At 42.6% G+C, this 17,709-nt stretch overlaps 1 protein-coding gene across 1 annotated transcript; it reads right to left on the bottom strand.

The window, feature by feature from the left end:
• Positions 1-9,832: 9,832 nt before the first annotated feature.
• Positions 9,833-15,382, bottom strand: LOC122083405 (probable anion transporter 6). Its single transcript, XM_042651204.1, has 2 exons — positions 15,093-15,382; positions 9,833-11,543 (listed from the first exon to the last, which is right to left on the bottom strand). The coding sequence occupies exon 2, from the start codon at positions 11,379-11,381 to the stop codon at positions 10,050-10,052; it is 1,332 nt and encodes a 443-aa protein (XP_042507138.1). The 5' UTR covers positions 11,382-11,543; positions 15,093-15,382; the 3' UTR covers positions 9,833-10,049.
• Between the last annotated feature and the right edge of the window lie 2,327 nt (positions 15,383-17,709).

The following is a 17,709-nucleotide window of genomic DNA, read 5'->3' as shown; positions in this document are numbered from 1 at the left end:
ATAGCAAAGCTCAAAAAAAGAATTTTCATTCCAATTCCCCTCCCCCAACCCCCCCCCCAAAAAAAGAAGAAGAAAAAGATAGCTATTCAAAAAAAAGAAGAAAATTCATCTAATCTACTGCTCTGCTTGCCTTAAAAAAAATAAATAAATAAATAAAGCCCACACACAGGAACTCTTATCTCTTTTCTCTCTCGGTCCAAATTAATAGAGTTGTACTCTATTTTGACCAGAGCGTTCCTAGTGGGTTTTGATAAAACGCACAGGCAGGTTGATCGATCAATGTTCATTCATGTTCATAACTTTCCCATTTAGTTATGTTAGCATGACCAAGGTTTTAAGTATCCTTCCGTATCCTCCAATACTAACCGATATATATCGTACCTTTAAGGTACCAATATGATACCTAATACAAAATTGGTATTAGTACATGTAAGAACCTCATCCTTTATATATAATCAATTGAATGCACAAGTCTCGTCTTTTTTGCATGATATACATATTATTCATTTATAGCGTTTTATGCTTCAAATTTGTTTTTTGCATATCCTAAGCATTTCAATACGTTTCTTCACTATTCCATACATATCTTTACGCAGTTTGTGTCTTTGCAGTACGATACGATACATCTCATAAAATCGCCCTTTCGATACAATACCCGATACCATGGTTTAAAGTATCTTCGATACCGATACGATACCCTCCGATACGTATCTTAAATTTAGCCGACCGATATGATATATGAAAATTTTAAAATCCTTTCGTATCAATAATCCTACGATATATACCGACATGCATCAATACACCACCAATACATTTCGATACGATACGATACGATATGCACCGATATGACTATGAAAAATATAAAATCGAGGTGAAATGTACGTTTCGGTATGTATCGGTACATATCTGTGAGTATCGTTATGTATCGATCAGTACGTATCGGTGAGTATCGGTATGTATCGATAGGTATGTATCGGTGACTATCGATATGTATACAGTGCGCTATGGTTATATAATGGCCAAATGGGTAATTTTTTAGAAAAACACGATTTTTTGAGGGATTTTTGTTCCAAAGTTGCTACCAGGTATATTTCTCTCTAATCAAAGTGGAAATCAAGGTTGGGAACAAGGATTTTACTTTTATGGGACAACTACAAACCTTAAATTCTTAGTACGATACCTTCAATTTAGTCTTTATGCATAATATATGTTATCAATAGCTTTCTTTAACAAATTCTTTATACAAAAGTATTTAAAAAAAATGTTTTCTATCCATTTATGTGTGTATCTTTAGCGTATCTTAGCGTATCTCTGATACGATATGATACCTTCCGATACATATCTTAATTTTGGCCGACCGATACAACGATCGATACCGATACTTTAATCTTTACCCAATACTGATACTTTAAACCTTGAGCACGACTAATGGCTGGATGAAAATATCACCCTTCCCGTTCTTAAAAGCAACACATTGCATGGAAGGTCTGACAGTTATTGAAACTTTCAATTTTTTCATCAAAGCCTGAGCATCGAGGCACACTTTGGCATCATTTCATACATAGAAGAATGGAAATTTCATCGTCCTAGTCATGGTATATTTTTTTCCTTCGGTTTTTTGGCTCAATTTTGTATGTCCTTCCTACTTTGGCTTCCCCCACCCCGCACCCACTCCCCCTCCCCCTCCCCCTCCCAATGCTCTGGAAAGTGCATGGGAACAGAGGTTTTGATGGGGACATCAAAGTGTACAGGCGCAAGAAGAAGAAGAAGCAGCCATCTTTGTGGCTGGAAGAATAGAAAGAAGAAGATCTTGTGGGCCCCAAGCTCAATCCAGATTTTAGAAGATCTTAGAAGATTTCAGAAGATCTTGTGGGTCCCAAGATCGATCCAGATTTTTAGAAGATCTTGGAAGATTTTGTGGACCCCACCAAATCTTATTTGATTCTAGTACTTTGCTTTAAATCTAGTGATATTTGATTGTCTTACACAATTAGGAAACTAGGATTTCTTTATATTGATCTATTAGGTAGTTTTTATTTCATGCAATTGAGTTTCTAAGTATCTTTTTATTTTTGGAAGTTTATTCTCTTTAAGTGTAAGGCCATTGGCCATTGTTTATTTTCAATGAATGTTAATTGAAAAGAAAGCCAAGAGCAAATCCCCACCCCTCTCACAGTTCTCTCTCTCTCTCAATCTTGACTTTTCTCCCCTTCTCTCTCGGCTCTCTCTTCTCTTAATCTTCTTTTCTCGCCTCCCTCTCTTTCTTTTCAGTCTTATTGTTTTTTTTTTCTGTTGCTGCGTTATACTGCTGCACCTACTGCTGCACCTGCTACTGCGTTATACTGCTGCACCTGCTGCTGCGTTATTACTGCTGCACCTGCTGCTGTGTTATTACTGCTGCACCTGCTGCCTTACCCCACTGCTGCTGCAACATAATTCTGCCGGTCCAAAACTGCTCTGCTGCAACTGCTGCCTCTACCTCACTGCTGCTGCTACGTACTACTGCCGTTACAATACTGCTGCCGCTGCACACTGCTGCCGCTGCACACTGCTGCCTTTACATCACTGCTGCTACTCTCTCTACAATTGGTTGGGTGTATCTTCTTCAACAAAAAGTGGACTACAACCTCTTTATTTTGGAGAATCTGGATTTCTTCTTCTCTCCTCAGATCTGAATAGCAGTGTGGTAAAGTACTAAACTAAATCCTCCCCACCTCCCTAAATCCTTATTACATATATTGCAACCCATTGACGTTGAAGTCTGCCCTTGCCCTTTGTTTATGCCTATTTTATCGATTGTTGCATATCTAATTTGGGTGTCTAGATGGATTTGTGCTGAACCTAATATTCATGTCATTTGTTCCCTTCCCCATGTCCCCACTTGAAACTTGAGTAAGAATTTATGTGTTTTTCTGTCTAGATTAATATTGCTTTTGGCTACTTTGTTTATTATTTTCGCTTTATCTTGCATGCTTAATCGTGTTTGCTGAAATTCTTTGGTCTTATTTACCTACGCCCCTTGAGTTAACCTACCTAGTTAGTTAATCTTGTAGGAGACCTAGTCATCTAGGAACCCCTCCTACATCATCTTGGTATCAGAGCATGGTTTTGTCTAGGTTGAGGGTAATTAAGTACTGTTGTCCCTTGTTTACATGTCTTATCTTTTGAGGTCTAGTCTCCGTCACCATTTGTCCATGGTCGAATTTGAGCTAAGAGAGCGATACCATAGATTAGAGGACACCCTTTTCTTTCTTAAATTGGCGGGGCCAAATAGCATTGGACGTTATTCCCTCCAAAAGCATATACTCGAGAGGGAGATTTCTGACCTCAAGATTGAAAGGGCTAACTACTTATCTCAATTGGAGATCCTGAGTAGACCTTGAGTCTTTGGTGGCAACCGTACCTTTGGCTGCCCATCTCCTTATGTCCACTCGTAGTGGTAGAGCATACCAGGATATGTCTGACCCTCCTAGCACCGCCACTCAGTTGGAGCAATTGGATGAATTCATGAAAGCCGTTCAAACCATATATGAAACACAAGCTATCCATCTCCAAGCCCTTACCGATAAGTTGGCTGCCCTCGAGACAAGTGCCCAAAACCCTGATGGACGGCAAGGCCGTAACATAACTGGCACTGAACCTAGGGGCAGAGGCCCTAACCCTGAGGAAGTAAACGAAAATAACCAGACTGACGGTTATGACCAGATAGGGGATAACTTCCAAGGACTAAGGCGTGGTAGGGATCAGGGTAGGGGTCGAGGCCCACCGCCAAGACGCCAAACCCAATATGGAGATGATGAGGGCTATGAGCACCATGATAGGGGCTTTGATGTCAGACGGATGATTAAGGTAGATGCCCCTACCTACGATGGTCAGATTGGCGCTAGGATCCTTCTGGATTGGATCAAGCAGATGGATAGGTACTTCGATTTCTATGATATGCCAGAGGAAGTCCGCTACCGGTTTGCTAAGTTCAAGCTTATTGGAGCTGCCCAGGACTTCTGGACAGACCTAGAGTACCAGGAGGACCACCTAGGACTTGAGCCAATCACCACCTGGGTAGAGATGCAAGAGCGGCTCAAAAGGGAATTTTTGCCTATCACTTATAGGCTCCAGTTGTTGAATGAAATGAATACCCTGAAGCAAGGGAAGTTGACTGTGACCGAGTACATGAGCAAGTTCAATGAATTAAAAATTAGAAGCCTTATTCGGGAGGATGTTGAGCAGACACTATCCAGATTCCTTATCGGGCTCAACTCCGAAATTCAGTCTCGTATGGCACCCCACCTGGTGCGAGACGTTCCACAGGCCTTCAGGATAGCCCTTGAGGTGGAATCCTCCATGAGAACTTATTCTCAGAGGAAGAACTTCCAAGCTGGGGAGTCCCAATTTAGAAAACCACCCCAAGGCTCAACTGGATTCCCAAAAACCCCTGCTGCACCACAACGCCAATTTGACAACAAGGGTAAAGGAATTTTGGGAGAAGCGCCCAAGAGTAGTGGGCAACAACAGTGTTTCAAGTGTCGTGGGTTTGGTCACTTCTCCAGGGAGTGTCTCAATAGGAATCTTTACGTAGGAGAGCAGACCCCTGAGGAAAGTAACCAAGAGGGTTTTCAGGACCATGAGTATGAGGACCATAGGCCAGATGAGACCATATCTGATGAGGACACCGAGGAGGCCGGTGACCTCAAGCTTAGCATTGTGCGTTGCATGGTCTCACAACCTAAGAATAGCGACGATTGGTGACGAACTAATATTTTCATCACCTACACATGTCATCAGGGCAAGAACTGCCGCGTCGCCATAGACAGCGGGAGTTGCATGAATGTGGTCGCCAAGAGCGCTGTTGCTCGAATGGGCCTCAAACCTGAACCCCACCCCAAACCTTACAAGGTTGCCTGGGTTGATCAGTCCACCATTCCCATAAATCTGAGGTGTCTAGTCCCCCTACACTTTGCAGGATATGAGGATCGAGTGTGGTGTGATGTCCTAGAGATGGATGTTGCCCACATCATTCTAGGTAGGCCCTGGTTATATGACCGGGATGTCACCAATTACGGGAAGTCTAACACCTATGTCTTTGAGTTCAAAGGGAAGAAGATCAGACTGACACCCAGTCCCCCTAGGGAAGTTAAGGTTCCAGAACACAAGGGAAGTACATCCAAACATGCCCCCACCAAAACACTCAACATTTTAAATCAACAACAATTTGAAGGAGAGTGTCACGAGTCAGGGGTGATTTATGCTCTAGTTGCTGTACAGAGTAATACCGATAGGTCACACTTATTCACTGAGGCTCCTAGAGAAGTGCAACCCTTGTTGAGGAAATTCGAGAGGCTATTCCCTGAGGAACTACCTGATGAGTTACCGCCCATGCGTGACATCCAGCACGCTATTGACTTAGTTCCAGGATCCTCTCTCCCGAACTTACCCCATTACCGAATGAATCCCAAAGAACACGCCGAACTCAAACGGCAAGTGGATGAACTGTTGCAAAAGGGATTCATTAAGGAAAGCCTTAGCCCGTGTGCTGTGCCTGCCTTGCTCACGCCAAAGAAAGATGGCACTTGGCGTATGTGTGTTGATAGTAGGGCCATCAATAAGATTACCATCAAGTATAGGTTCCCTATCCCTAGGCTTGATGACATGTTGGATATGATGGTCAACTCTTCGATCTTTTCGAAGATTGATCTCAAGAGCGGGTACCACCAGATTAGGGTCAGGCCGGGAGATGAGTGGAAGACAGCCTTCAAGACGAAGGATGGCCTCTTTGAGTGGTTAGTCATGCCTTTTGGCTTGTCAAATGCACCTAGCACTTTCATGAGGGTAATGAATCAAGTGCTTCAACCATTCATTGGCAAGTTTCTTGTGGTTTACTTTGATGACATCCTCATCTATAGTAAGACCCCGTCTTCCCACTTGGATCACTTACAGAAGGTTTTTCATGTGCTCTCACAAGAGAAACTCTTTGTCAACCTCAAGAAGTGCACCTTCATGAGTGATCAAGTCATCTTCCTGGGATTTGTTGTGTCAGCTCAGGGAGTATCTGCTGACTCTGAGAAGGTGAGGGCGATTGTAGAGTGGCCTGAGCCAACTAACATTCATGAGGTACGAAGCTTCCATGGTTTAGCCACTTTCTACAGAAGGTTCATCTACCGGTTTAGTTCCATTATGTCTCCTATCACCGATTGCATGAAAAAGAAGGAGTTTCAATGGACTAAGAGTGCTACGAAGGCCTTTAATGAGATTAAAAAGCTTATGACTGAAGCTCCAGTCCTACGCCTCCCAGATTTCTCTAAGGTCTTCGAAGTTAACTGTGATGCATCTGGTATTGGGATAGGTGGTGTCCTAGGACAAGAGGGCCACCCTGTTGCCTATTTTAGTGAGAAGCTTAATGAAGCTAGGCAACGATATTCTACATACGACAAGGAATTCTATGCGGTTGTCCAATCATTGCGCTATTGGCGACATTACCTTTTACCGCAAGAATTCGTACTATTCTCTGACCACCAAGCTCTGAGGTACCTAAGTGCCCAAAAGAAACTCAATCAGAGGCATGCCAAGTGGGTTGAGTTCCTCCAAGAGTACACTTTTGTACTCAAGCACAGGCCTGGTGTCGAGAATACTGCTGCAGATGCACTGAGCCGGGTGAACATGTTCCTCAGTCGCACCAATGCTAGGAGTCGGGCTAGTGTGCTACTCCAAGCAATGAGTGTAGAGGTTGTAGGGTTCGAGCGAGTCAAGGACCAATACCCCACCTGTCCTGATTTTAATGAGCCGTTCACTTCCTTGAGTGAAGGCAACCCAGTCAACCGCTCGGACTATCTACTTAGGGAGGGCTTTCTTTTTAAAGGAAGCAAGTTGTGCATTCCCAGGACTTCACTCCGAGATTTCCTGATCTGGGAATTGCATGCTGGGGGAGTCGCTGGCCACTTCGGTCGTGATAAGACCATCACCCTCGTTGAGGACCGATTCTTTTGGCCAGGACTGAAGAGGGATGTTGCTAGAGTTGTGGGTCAGTGCAGGACATGCCAGACCGCCAAACAACAAAAGCAAAACACGGGTTTGTACACTCCCCTACCCGTTCCCCACTCCCCTTGGCAGGACCTTAGCATGGACTTTGTGCTTGGTCTACCAAGAACTTCGAGAGGCCACGATTCTGTTTATGTGGTTGTTGACCGCTTCTCGAAGATGGCCCATTTTATCCCATGCTCTAAGACCTCCGATGCATCCATAGTAGCCAAACTTTTCTTTAGTGAGGTTGTCAAGTACCATGGGTTACCCCTCACCATAGTGTCCGATAGGGATGTTAAGTTCACTAGTCATTTTTGGAGGACCCTATGGCGGATGATGGGAACAAAACTCCGTTTCTCCTCAGCTTTCCACCCTCAGACCGATGGCCAAACCGAGGTTGTCAATAGGAGCTTAGGGAATTTATTGTGTTGCCTCATAGGAGAACACCTTACCAGTTGGGATCGAGTCCTTAGCCAGGCCGAGTTTGCATATAACAGTTCTAAGAACCGTACCACTGGTCTGTCCCCCTTTGAGATATGTTCAGGATACCAACCTCGGGCACCCATAGACCTTATCCCAGTCGTGTCTAGTTCTAGGACCTCCCAGTTAGCCGAATCTTTTGCTCAGCATATACATGATTTGCATGCAGGTATAAAGAGACAGATAGCACTGAGCAATGAGCAATACAAATCGAAGGCAGATGTGCACAGAAGGCTACAAGAGTTTCAAGAGGGTGATATGGTGATGGTAAGAATCAAGCCACAACGTTTTGTTAGGGGAAAAGCGAGCAAGCTACATGCTCGTAGCACAGGTCCGTTCAAGGTACTCAAGAGGATAGGTGCCAATGCGTATGTCCTTGACCTCCCAGCCAGCATGGAGATCAGCAATATTTTCAATGTTGAAGACCTAGTCCCATACCATGGTACCTCTACCTTCACCTCTTTTTATCCTGATGACCTTGAAAACTTCCCTTTCAACATTGATGAGACTTCTGAGCCGAGCCAACCACTTCCCCCCACCTCATTACCACCTGTGCCTAAGGTCACGAGGAGAACTGAAGAAATTGAGGAAATCCTTGATGAGAGGATTGTGTCCACACACACTGGAGGTTCTAGAGAGTTCTTGGTCAAGTGGCATGGACGTCCGGAAATTGACAACACCTGGATCACAATGCAAGAAGTCCAACAACTCAACCCAGATCTATTTGAGTATTACATGAGCATTAATTCACCAGAGGTGAATTCTTCCAAACCGGGGAGAGTTGATGGGGACATCAAAGTGTACAGGCGCAAGAAGAAGAAGAAGCAGCCATCTTTGTGGCTGGAAGAATAGAAAGAAGAAGATCTTGTGGGCCCCAAGCTCGATCCAGATTTTAGAAGATCTTAGAAGATTTCAGAAGATCTTGTGGGTCCCAAGATCGATCCAGATTTTTAGAAGATCTTGGAAGATTTTGTGGACCCCTCCAAATCTTATTCGATTCTAGTACTTTGCTTTAAATCTAGTGATATTTGATTGTCTTACACAATTAGGAAACTAAGATTTCTTTATATTGATCTATTAGGTAGTTTTTATTTCATGCAAATTGAGTTTCTAAGTATCTTTTTATTTTTGGAAGTTTATTCTCTTTAAGTGTAAGGCCATTGGCCATTGTTTATTTTCAATGAATGTTAATTGAAAAGAAAGCCAAGAGCAAATCCCCACCCCTCTCACGGTTCTCTCTCTCTCTCAATCTCGACTTTTCTCCCCTTCTCTCTCGCCTCTTTCTTCCCTTACTCTCTCGGCTCTCTCTTCTCTTAATCTTCTTGTCTCGCCTCCTTCTCTTTCTCTTCAGTCTTATTGTTTTTTTTTCTGCTGCTGCGTTATACTGCTGCGCCTACTGTTGCGTTATACTGCTGCACCTGCTACTGCGTTATACTGCTGCACCTGCTGCTGCGTTATTACTGCTGCACCTGCTGCTGTGTTATTACTGCTGCACCTGCTGCCTTACCCCACTGCTACTGCAACATAATTCTGCCGGTACAAAACTGCTCTGCTGCAACTGCTGCCTCTACCTCACTGCTGCTGCTACGTACTACTGCCGTTACAATACTGCTGCCTTTACACCACTGCTGCCTTTACACCACTGCTGCTACTCTCTCTACAATTAGCTGGATGTACCTTCTTCAACAAAAGGTGGAATACAACCTCTTTATTTTGGAGAACCTGGATTTCTTCTTCTCTCCTCAGATCTGAATAACAGTGTGGTAAAGTACTAAACTAAATCCTCCCCACCTCCCTAAATCCCTATTACATATATTGCAACCCATTGACGTTGAAGTCTGCCCTTGCCCTTTGTTTATGCCTATTTTATCGTTTGTTGCATATCTAATTTGGGTGTCTAGATGGATTTGTGCTGAACCTAATATTCATATGTCGTTTGTTCCCTTCCCCATGTCCCCACTTGAAACTTGAGTAAGAATTTATGTGTTTTTCCGTCTAGATTAATATTGCTTTTTGGTTACTTTGTTTATTAGTCTCGCTTTGTCTTGCATGCTTAATCGTGTTTGCTGAGATTCTTTGGTCTTATTTACCTAAGCCCCTTGAGTTAACCTACCTAGTTAGTTAATCTTGTAGGAGACCTAGTCATCTAGGAACCCCTCCTACATCATCCTGTCCACTAATTCTGATTGTGTTTAGGTCATTGTGATTCTGGTTTTCTTTAGGTTTGATAGTGTTGACTTGTTTCAGCATACCATACCTCATCACAAGCAGATTACACATTACCGAATGAGCCCTGAAATTTAAACAATTCATGAAACAGAAAAAAATAATTGAATTCTATCAACAATGCAAAATTATATCCAACTTTTCATTTCACACCCTTTTTGTGGCTTTAAACTTTGGAATGAATGATTCTCATTGGAGGACAATGTGACAAAACAAACATCTGAGGGAATTACCGAGTGAATTGCTCCAAGGAATGAAAAGATATAAGACTCTCTACCAAGTTATAGAATCATCGAACCATTAATTCAACAAGTATAGGGTTAGCACTCTCAATCAAATATCTTCTCCCCAGTTGCGAATAGTAAAAAAGCAATTGAACTGAAAATGCAGAGATATCCTGGCATGAAGAATACTGATCTCCAGCTTTCTGGACTTGAAAGATCCAAATGTGCAGTTTTAGCAGCTTCAAGGAGCCGACCCGTTAGACCAACCCCAATGACGCCTGCCAAGGTCCCAGCAGTATTAGAGACTCCCATAACAATTCCTGCATACCTTGGAGCAACATCCATGTGATTTACAGCAAATCCAGCTCTACCCAGGGCAAGGAAACCAAGATTGACTGAAGAACAAAAGACAGCCCCACCGGAAGTTCTAAACATTGGGAGTGCCATCAATGCAAAAGAGGCCACCAAGAAACCAATAGTATTCAAAAACTTGCGGGTTCTGGTCACAGACAAGATCTTCCTGGTGATCAAGTGGTCTGCAACCACCCCACCAATATTGGAGAATATGAACATGTTGAGATAAGGAAGCATTTTAGAAGAACCCATATCCTGAAGACTAAGCTGAAGGCCTAGCTCAAAGTATGTGGGAAGCCAGCTCATCAGCACATATAAGGCATAATGGAAAGTGAAGTTATTCACCACAATTGCCCAGACTGGCAAGCTAAGGAATATTCGTTTCCATGGGATTTTAGCAGCCCGCACCAAACTTCCATCAGTATCCACCTTCATTTTCTGCAAACCCCCTTTAATTGGCAGTAGAGACTCCCCATACCCAGAAGGTGTCATCTTTGGGTAGTCAGAGCGAGATGGTTCACTTCCACATTTCAACCAAAGAATGGACCAGATAGCACCTAAAGCAGCCTCAGCTGAAAAGACAGATTGAGGTCCCCTGAATTTCACCAGGCTGGGCAGAAAAAGCATGCCAGCTGCTGCTCCAAGATACATTCCAGAAGTTGTGAGAGAAACTGATCGTGACCGTTCATGAGGTGGGACCCACTGACCAAGTATAGCGTGGATGGATGGGAATATGAAACCTTGTGCAACTCCAACAAGCAAGCGGGCCATCACCAAGGTCTTGACTTGGTTTGGATCTAGCGTTACCAAAGCACAGGTTAGAGACCATAACACAAATGAGAGGAGGAGAACACGCCTTCCCCCAATCCTCTGGGCTGCCCATCCTCCAGGCACCTGTGAACAAGCATACCCATAGTAGAATGTGGAAAGTATGGTGCCTTTACTTGACTGGTTCACCCCAGCAGCATCAGCAGCTGCTGTGTAAGCAATTGAGAAGCCGACACGTTCTACATAGCAAACAAATGTGCAGATGAAGGTTAAAATGACAATTGTATATCGCTTTGGAAATTTCATCCTTGCCATACTGTAGTAGAAGTTTCTCACACAAAGAACCACATACACCTGCTCTAGTTCATTTCATTCTTCACTCTTTCCACCCCCATCTCCCAAGGGATTAAAAAGGAATTACAGACCAAAAGATAGCACTTTCATGTCTCTAACAATTCATAGAAGAATTAGTGAAACCTGAAAAGAGCGGGTGAAGAAAATGTCAGGAAAAAAAAAAAAAAACTGTTCAAGCTATTTCAGATTTGATTTGGTCTGAAATGCTGACAATTACAACAGGAACAATGATGTCAATAATAAATTTACAGCCCATGTTCTCTACATAGGAGAAGAAAATGAGAAATATATATATATATATATATGGACTAGTGTTTTCTGTTCGGATGAGGCCCCTGCACCCGGATACAGGGCAGGGGGCATCCCCCCAGGTGAGACACAATGATCATTTTGCGCCCCTTGTGTCTGTGGCACAGAGGCCGCTCCTGGACAGAAAACTTTGTCCCTATATATATATATATATATATCAAATTGTTACAAGTGGCACATATTGAGTAAAACCAATTCACCAGAATATATTGGTGTCATGAGGCACACATATGCAGGGCCTGAAATCCACCATTGATGCATACCAAAAAGTATCCACATTGAAAGTTAACTCAATCAAATGATTGTAAAAATCCATCATTGCTGTTCTTTTGGATGATCATTAAGAGTTGGGAAAAGTTCAAACAAATGGGGGTTAGAGCCATACAGTAGTTTCCGCTCCTAATTATGAACTCTTTCATAACATCAGGTTTGGGAATGTAACATATTGGGTGTGGCATGTTATCTTGAGAGTGAAGTGTCCAGCACAGTTGGGCTCTTGTTTTTAAGTATCCAGGTATCGAAGATCTAATATGCCCTCCATTTAACTTAGGGTGCATATCTTCCCAACTTTCTGATCACTGATAATCATAAGATCAGTAACATTTCAATTTTTAACCACAAATTTGTTTGAGTATAGCAGAAAAATCTATTTGATGCAGATAAAACACAGAATTGGGCTTATTTTAGTGGAAACAATCCTTGAGTTGGGTTATATCAGTGTTGGGCCTTTAGTTCAACGTGTTTTCTTTGTCATAGGCCACTTTAACGGGCCTGAAATATGGGTAGAAGGTAAGAATACAGGATTCACTTTCTTAGTTTAGTTTGGATTCTTTTATATCATTATTTTATTATTTATCTCTATACTTGTAAAAGTTTGATAGTCTTATCTGATTAGAACTCCTGGTCCTCCATTGGATAGTGTTAAGATATATGTATCACAAGGGTATTTCTGGAATTACATTTGTTCCTTGGGGACTTATGTGTAAGTTCACATAAGTAAAAGGGTATACTTGTAATTATTCAGATATACCATGCACGGTTATAAATATATGTTACTGCTACCAATTGGACTATCTATTCTCTCCAATCAGTAACTATCTTTCTCTCTGTTACTTCTTCTTCTTGTTAATATTGCTGGTTGTTCTAGGTTTGGAACTATCACATGGTGTCAGATCATTGAATAGCCTGTATCAGCAATACTTTTTCTTGTCTGAGAGTCCAACTAAATTTTCCTCTATTGCAGTGTGCAGCAACCAAACTGTTTTTGGAGCACTGTTGAGATACCCTGCTGTACATGTAGATTTCTCCCCTGCTGATGCTGTTCATATCATACCTTGCGGCACCCCTTTTTTGGGTTATATTTCTCCAATTAAATAGTATTTTTCTCCAAATATAAACAATAGTTCCTTGAAATATTTTAGGGTTCATATATATTGATAACACATAGCCATCAACTCAGATTTGGTCCTCATCAGACCATTGAATTGGTATATCTTGATAGTTGCCAAATTCTGAAATTTTCATGTCACTACTTCCAGGTAACCATTATAACAGCCTCTCCAACCATTGGATCGTCATCAAATTTTGAGTGTTTTAACCCCCAATCTAGCCCTATACTCAAAAAGAGTTTGTCCCTAGTCTGTACTGTCGATTGGATAATCTGAAAGAAAGTCTTTCCCATTGTATGATCTCAATGAAAAACTATTCTCTTTTAAGCAAGGTGATAAGTTTGTGAGTGAGTACTACAGTACCCTGAAGGGAATATTGGAAGAATTTAATGTCTTCACCACTAACTTGGATTTGTTGAAGAGCCAACGGCAAAGTTTCAATTGGAAAAATTATTATCTAGTTTGAATTCTGATATGCAGCCTATCAAAATTGAAATTCTTTCTGGTGAAGGAGCTCTTTCCATGAATGAAGGCTTTTTTGTATTCAATGCATAGTATCCCCCTCTCTCACTAAGTCCGATTCATCTTCCTCTTCTAACGACAACTCTGTCTTTGTTGCTGATAGCGGTGGTCAAGGTCATGGTCATGGTTCATAGGGAGGTAGAGAACGTGGTACTGGTGGAGGTAGAGATCAACAAACCAACCAATACTTGTATCAGTGGTCACAATGTGCCAAGGTCAATCATATTGTTGATAACTGTTGGATTAAGTATGGAAAATCTCAGTGAGCACAACAATTTTCCAATACTTCACTATAAATCAGACCTTGACCAAGGTTTCCCTTCAATCCGAGTTGTTGATCATCAAATATTTAATTTCTCTTGAATTTGGTCTTTTTTCTCTTCACTGCGGTCTGGTTTTCAACTGAGTTTTCAAACCTAATCCCTTAGGATTCTAGAAACTCATCACTTATAGATGGAAAGAAAAAGATATTGTATCTGCCCATCATTAAATGAGCATCTATACAAATACAGGGGGAAAAGTGTACTTCAGGCACGCTAACTACCTACAGAGATGCTTCCATGACTCCAACATGCAAAGGTTCAAGTCATCACAAAGTCCAGGCAACTAACATACTACCAGATGCCAAGATCAACCCGGTTTGCACTTATAACACTACAAAAATTAAATGTAGAAGTTCCATCACACTTTATCGCCTTAGTCCTGTCAATTCTTAAATCTTATGTTTAGTATTCATGTGCAATCGAGAAACTACAGATTTAATTATTAACTAAATCTTAAACATATTTTTTATCTTTAGCCCTTTCCAATTCAACTATTATTCTCAGCATTATTCCATATCTGAACTATCACATTTTGGAAAACATTGAAGGAACAATGATACTCTAAAAGCAAACACTTAACAGTAAAAATTTCTTTGGCATTGCTAATCCATCAACCTTCCAAAGATCAGCAGCAAGAGAAAGCAAAATGCAAGAAGAATAAACACATAATTGAGTAAGCCCAGTCTTTAATCATTACAAAATTAACCTATCCATATGCATTTTATCAAATTCTAGAAGTTCAAGAAGGGGGAGCGACCCACCAAAGAAAACATCTGGAACTGCTAATCAAGAAAAAATCCAATACAAAGGAGAAAATAAATCCATGGATGTCCAAGGTTTCTAACACATTACAAAATTAACCTATCCATCTGCATTTAATCAAAATCTAAAAGTTCAAGAACGGGGAAAGACCCACCAAAGAAAATAACTGGAATTGCTAATCAAGCAAAAACCCAATACAAAGGAGAACCTAAAGCCATGGATGTCCAGCGTTTCTAACACATCCATCTCCAAGAATTGCAGAGAGTAACAGCAAAAAGCCACCACACATGCGCAATATCTCAAAGATCCTGATGATAAATTGAAGAAAAAAGACTGACAAGGGTAATGAGAACTGGAAACAAACAGACCTGAAGATGAATGTACGTCATGAAACCAAGAACCAATCTCCATCCAAGCAATAACCCTCAAGAATAACAGAAGCCCTTCGGACCAACACGACAGGAGATGAATTGCAACTCAAATCAGTTACTGGATCAATGTGTTAGGAAGGCAACGCTATTTTATTACGCAGCGAATGAATGATTCTCCGTCTCAAGACGACGATTTCCACTGTTCCGGTACTCCTGAGGCTTGACACAAGAATCCAGAGTAAATGCAGTAGTTGTTGAAGAAACTTGCGATGACGATATCCGATTCAGCCCTTCAACGAGGCCGAGTTGAGCTACTTTGGGCTCGTTCGACTCAGGCTCGTTCAGTACGTAAGTTTGGCCTGGCCGCCTGGGTTAGATGGTCAGGCTGGTCCGACCAAAGATCAAGGTGGCTGCTTATACATCTAGTTAGATACATTCCAATATTGAAATCATGTCAAAGGTTTTCCTGACTTTATCTGTAATACCCTATTTTCTAAACCCGGTCTGATTTTGCGGTTGAATCGGTTTAACCCTGCAGGAACCGAGCCAGAAGAAATTAGAGCGGGTTCCTTATGGGCTATGATGGCTCGGGTGACCTTAAACACCGGCTGGCCCGACAAGTCCGAGCCAGTGCCAGAAGAGATAGGAGTGCCCAAGCCGTGTACATGCACCTACCATAAGGCCATGTACGGATAAAACAGGTATTATATCCGTATTTTAAGGTATATACGTATGCTACATCATATGCCAGGGGTGGGGTTCGCGCCGAGGCCTGAACCCGGTCAAAATCCCAAGTTTTGGCCCTCAGGTGGGTAGGACAGGTGGGTACACCCACCCACCTGAGTGACCCATCCAAGTGCACTATTCACTTAATTAGGAATTATATATAAAGCTTTATGATTTTCTTTTCCTTCCATTTATTACCCCGTACGTTGGTGAGAAGAGTAAAGAGGAGAGAGAAAAGAAAGGGAAGAAGAAAGGAAGAGAAGGAAGAGGAAGAAAAAATGGATTTCAGCGGTGCCGAAGCTCGATCTTCCCATTCCGGTGCCGGGAGAGTGATCTTCAACTCTAGATCTACAGTTAGAGGTAAGCAAAGTTGGGTTTTGAGAACGTTCCCCACACCCAAGCTTTAAACCCTTGATTCGAGCATGGTTTCTTGAGATCTTGTAGATTCCCTTTGAAATGATGAATCTAAGGTTTAATAGATGATTTATGTGTTGATCTTGAAGGATTTGAAGAAATATTGACAAGGTAGAAGAAGCATTGTGGGTTTGAAGTGATTTGGAGGGTTTGAAGTCGTTCTTGAGCAAAGAAGGTAAGATGGTTTTCCATCACTTGAATCTAACCTAGATCTAGGTTAGAACCATCCTATAGGACCTTGAAGGTGTGAAGAATGGGTGGGTAAAAGCCCCATTTGAATCCCCAAAGAATGGAGAAAGTTGGGAAGAAATAGGGTGTTTCCTGCCAAGACCGGTGGGTACAACCGGTGGGCCCCTACCCGCCTGTGGGTACCCACCTGAGAGTGCAGGGGGCCTTCGGGCCCAACCGGCGGGCCCCTACCCGCCGGTCCTAGCAGGGGCCCCTGGCCCAACCGGCGGGTACAATCGGCGGGCCATACCGACGGGCCCCTACCCGCCGGTCCCAACCGGTGGGTATACCGGTGGGCCAGACAGCCCACCTGTCTGACCCACCCGTGTGGCCCCGAAGGTGATCTTCATGTCCGATCAAACCCAAATCGGACGTGTAACCTTCTTTTGACGTTCTAAACCCGATTTTGACATCGGATTTCATTAATTTTGATCCTAAAATGGTGAAGTACTAACCTCGTTCAATTATGTTAGGTTCACCAAATCCTACCCGATTCGCACCGGATCTCACCCGTGCCGAACGGGAATCCTCGTACGCTACAGGTAAGTGGGGAGAGGACGTTTGGCCTTGTTTCAAGGCATTGTTTGGCATTCATTTAAATATATCTAGTCTAGTCATGCCATCATGAATATGCTATGTAGTCTAGTCATTCCACATATTGATGTTCATATGTGCTATGTTTATTTTTCAATTACCAATTGAATGAGATGTTTATATGTTGATTGTGGACATCATTGTGCATGATGCATTGATAGACTAGATGCCGTAGACGGCTTGGAAACGAATGCATTGGCGGCCCGTGGAATGGGACACGGAGGCACTATGCAGTCGTACTATTGTCATATAGGAGCATGCGGTATTAGGATTCTCACCATCCCGTGCTACGACCCTTCCCAACAGGGGTTAAGGTGTTGGGTTATCATTTGGGGGGAAGCAGTGGTCGCGGTCGTCGGGTCACTGTGGCGGTTAGACATAACGCCCGACTAGTCATGTAGGACAGTCGGCAACCCCGGTGGTACATTCAAGAGGGCCAATCGTACTGCTTTTAAATTGCTAGAGTCAGCACCTTTATTTCAGTCATTTATATTTTTGTTGAGAGCCAGTGGACGGCATTGTCTTTACTTTTCCGAGTACTCACGGTGGGCCTTCTCCGACAACCCTATGGGCGTATCGCGGGAGGGAGTTCGCGGCTCGTACCCGGAGTATACGTGCACTGTGGTTGTAGTAGCACTAAAACCAAGGACTT

The sequence above is a fragment of the Macadamia integrifolia genome, chromosome 7, assembly GCF_013358625.1.
Source record: "Macadamia integrifolia cultivar HAES 741 chromosome 7, SCU_Mint_v3, whole genome shotgun sequence".
Taxonomy (NCBI): Eukaryota; Viridiplantae; Streptophyta; class Magnoliopsida; order Proteales; family Proteaceae; genus Macadamia; species Macadamia integrifolia.
This window is presented reverse-complemented; position numbering and strand designations above follow the sequence as displayed.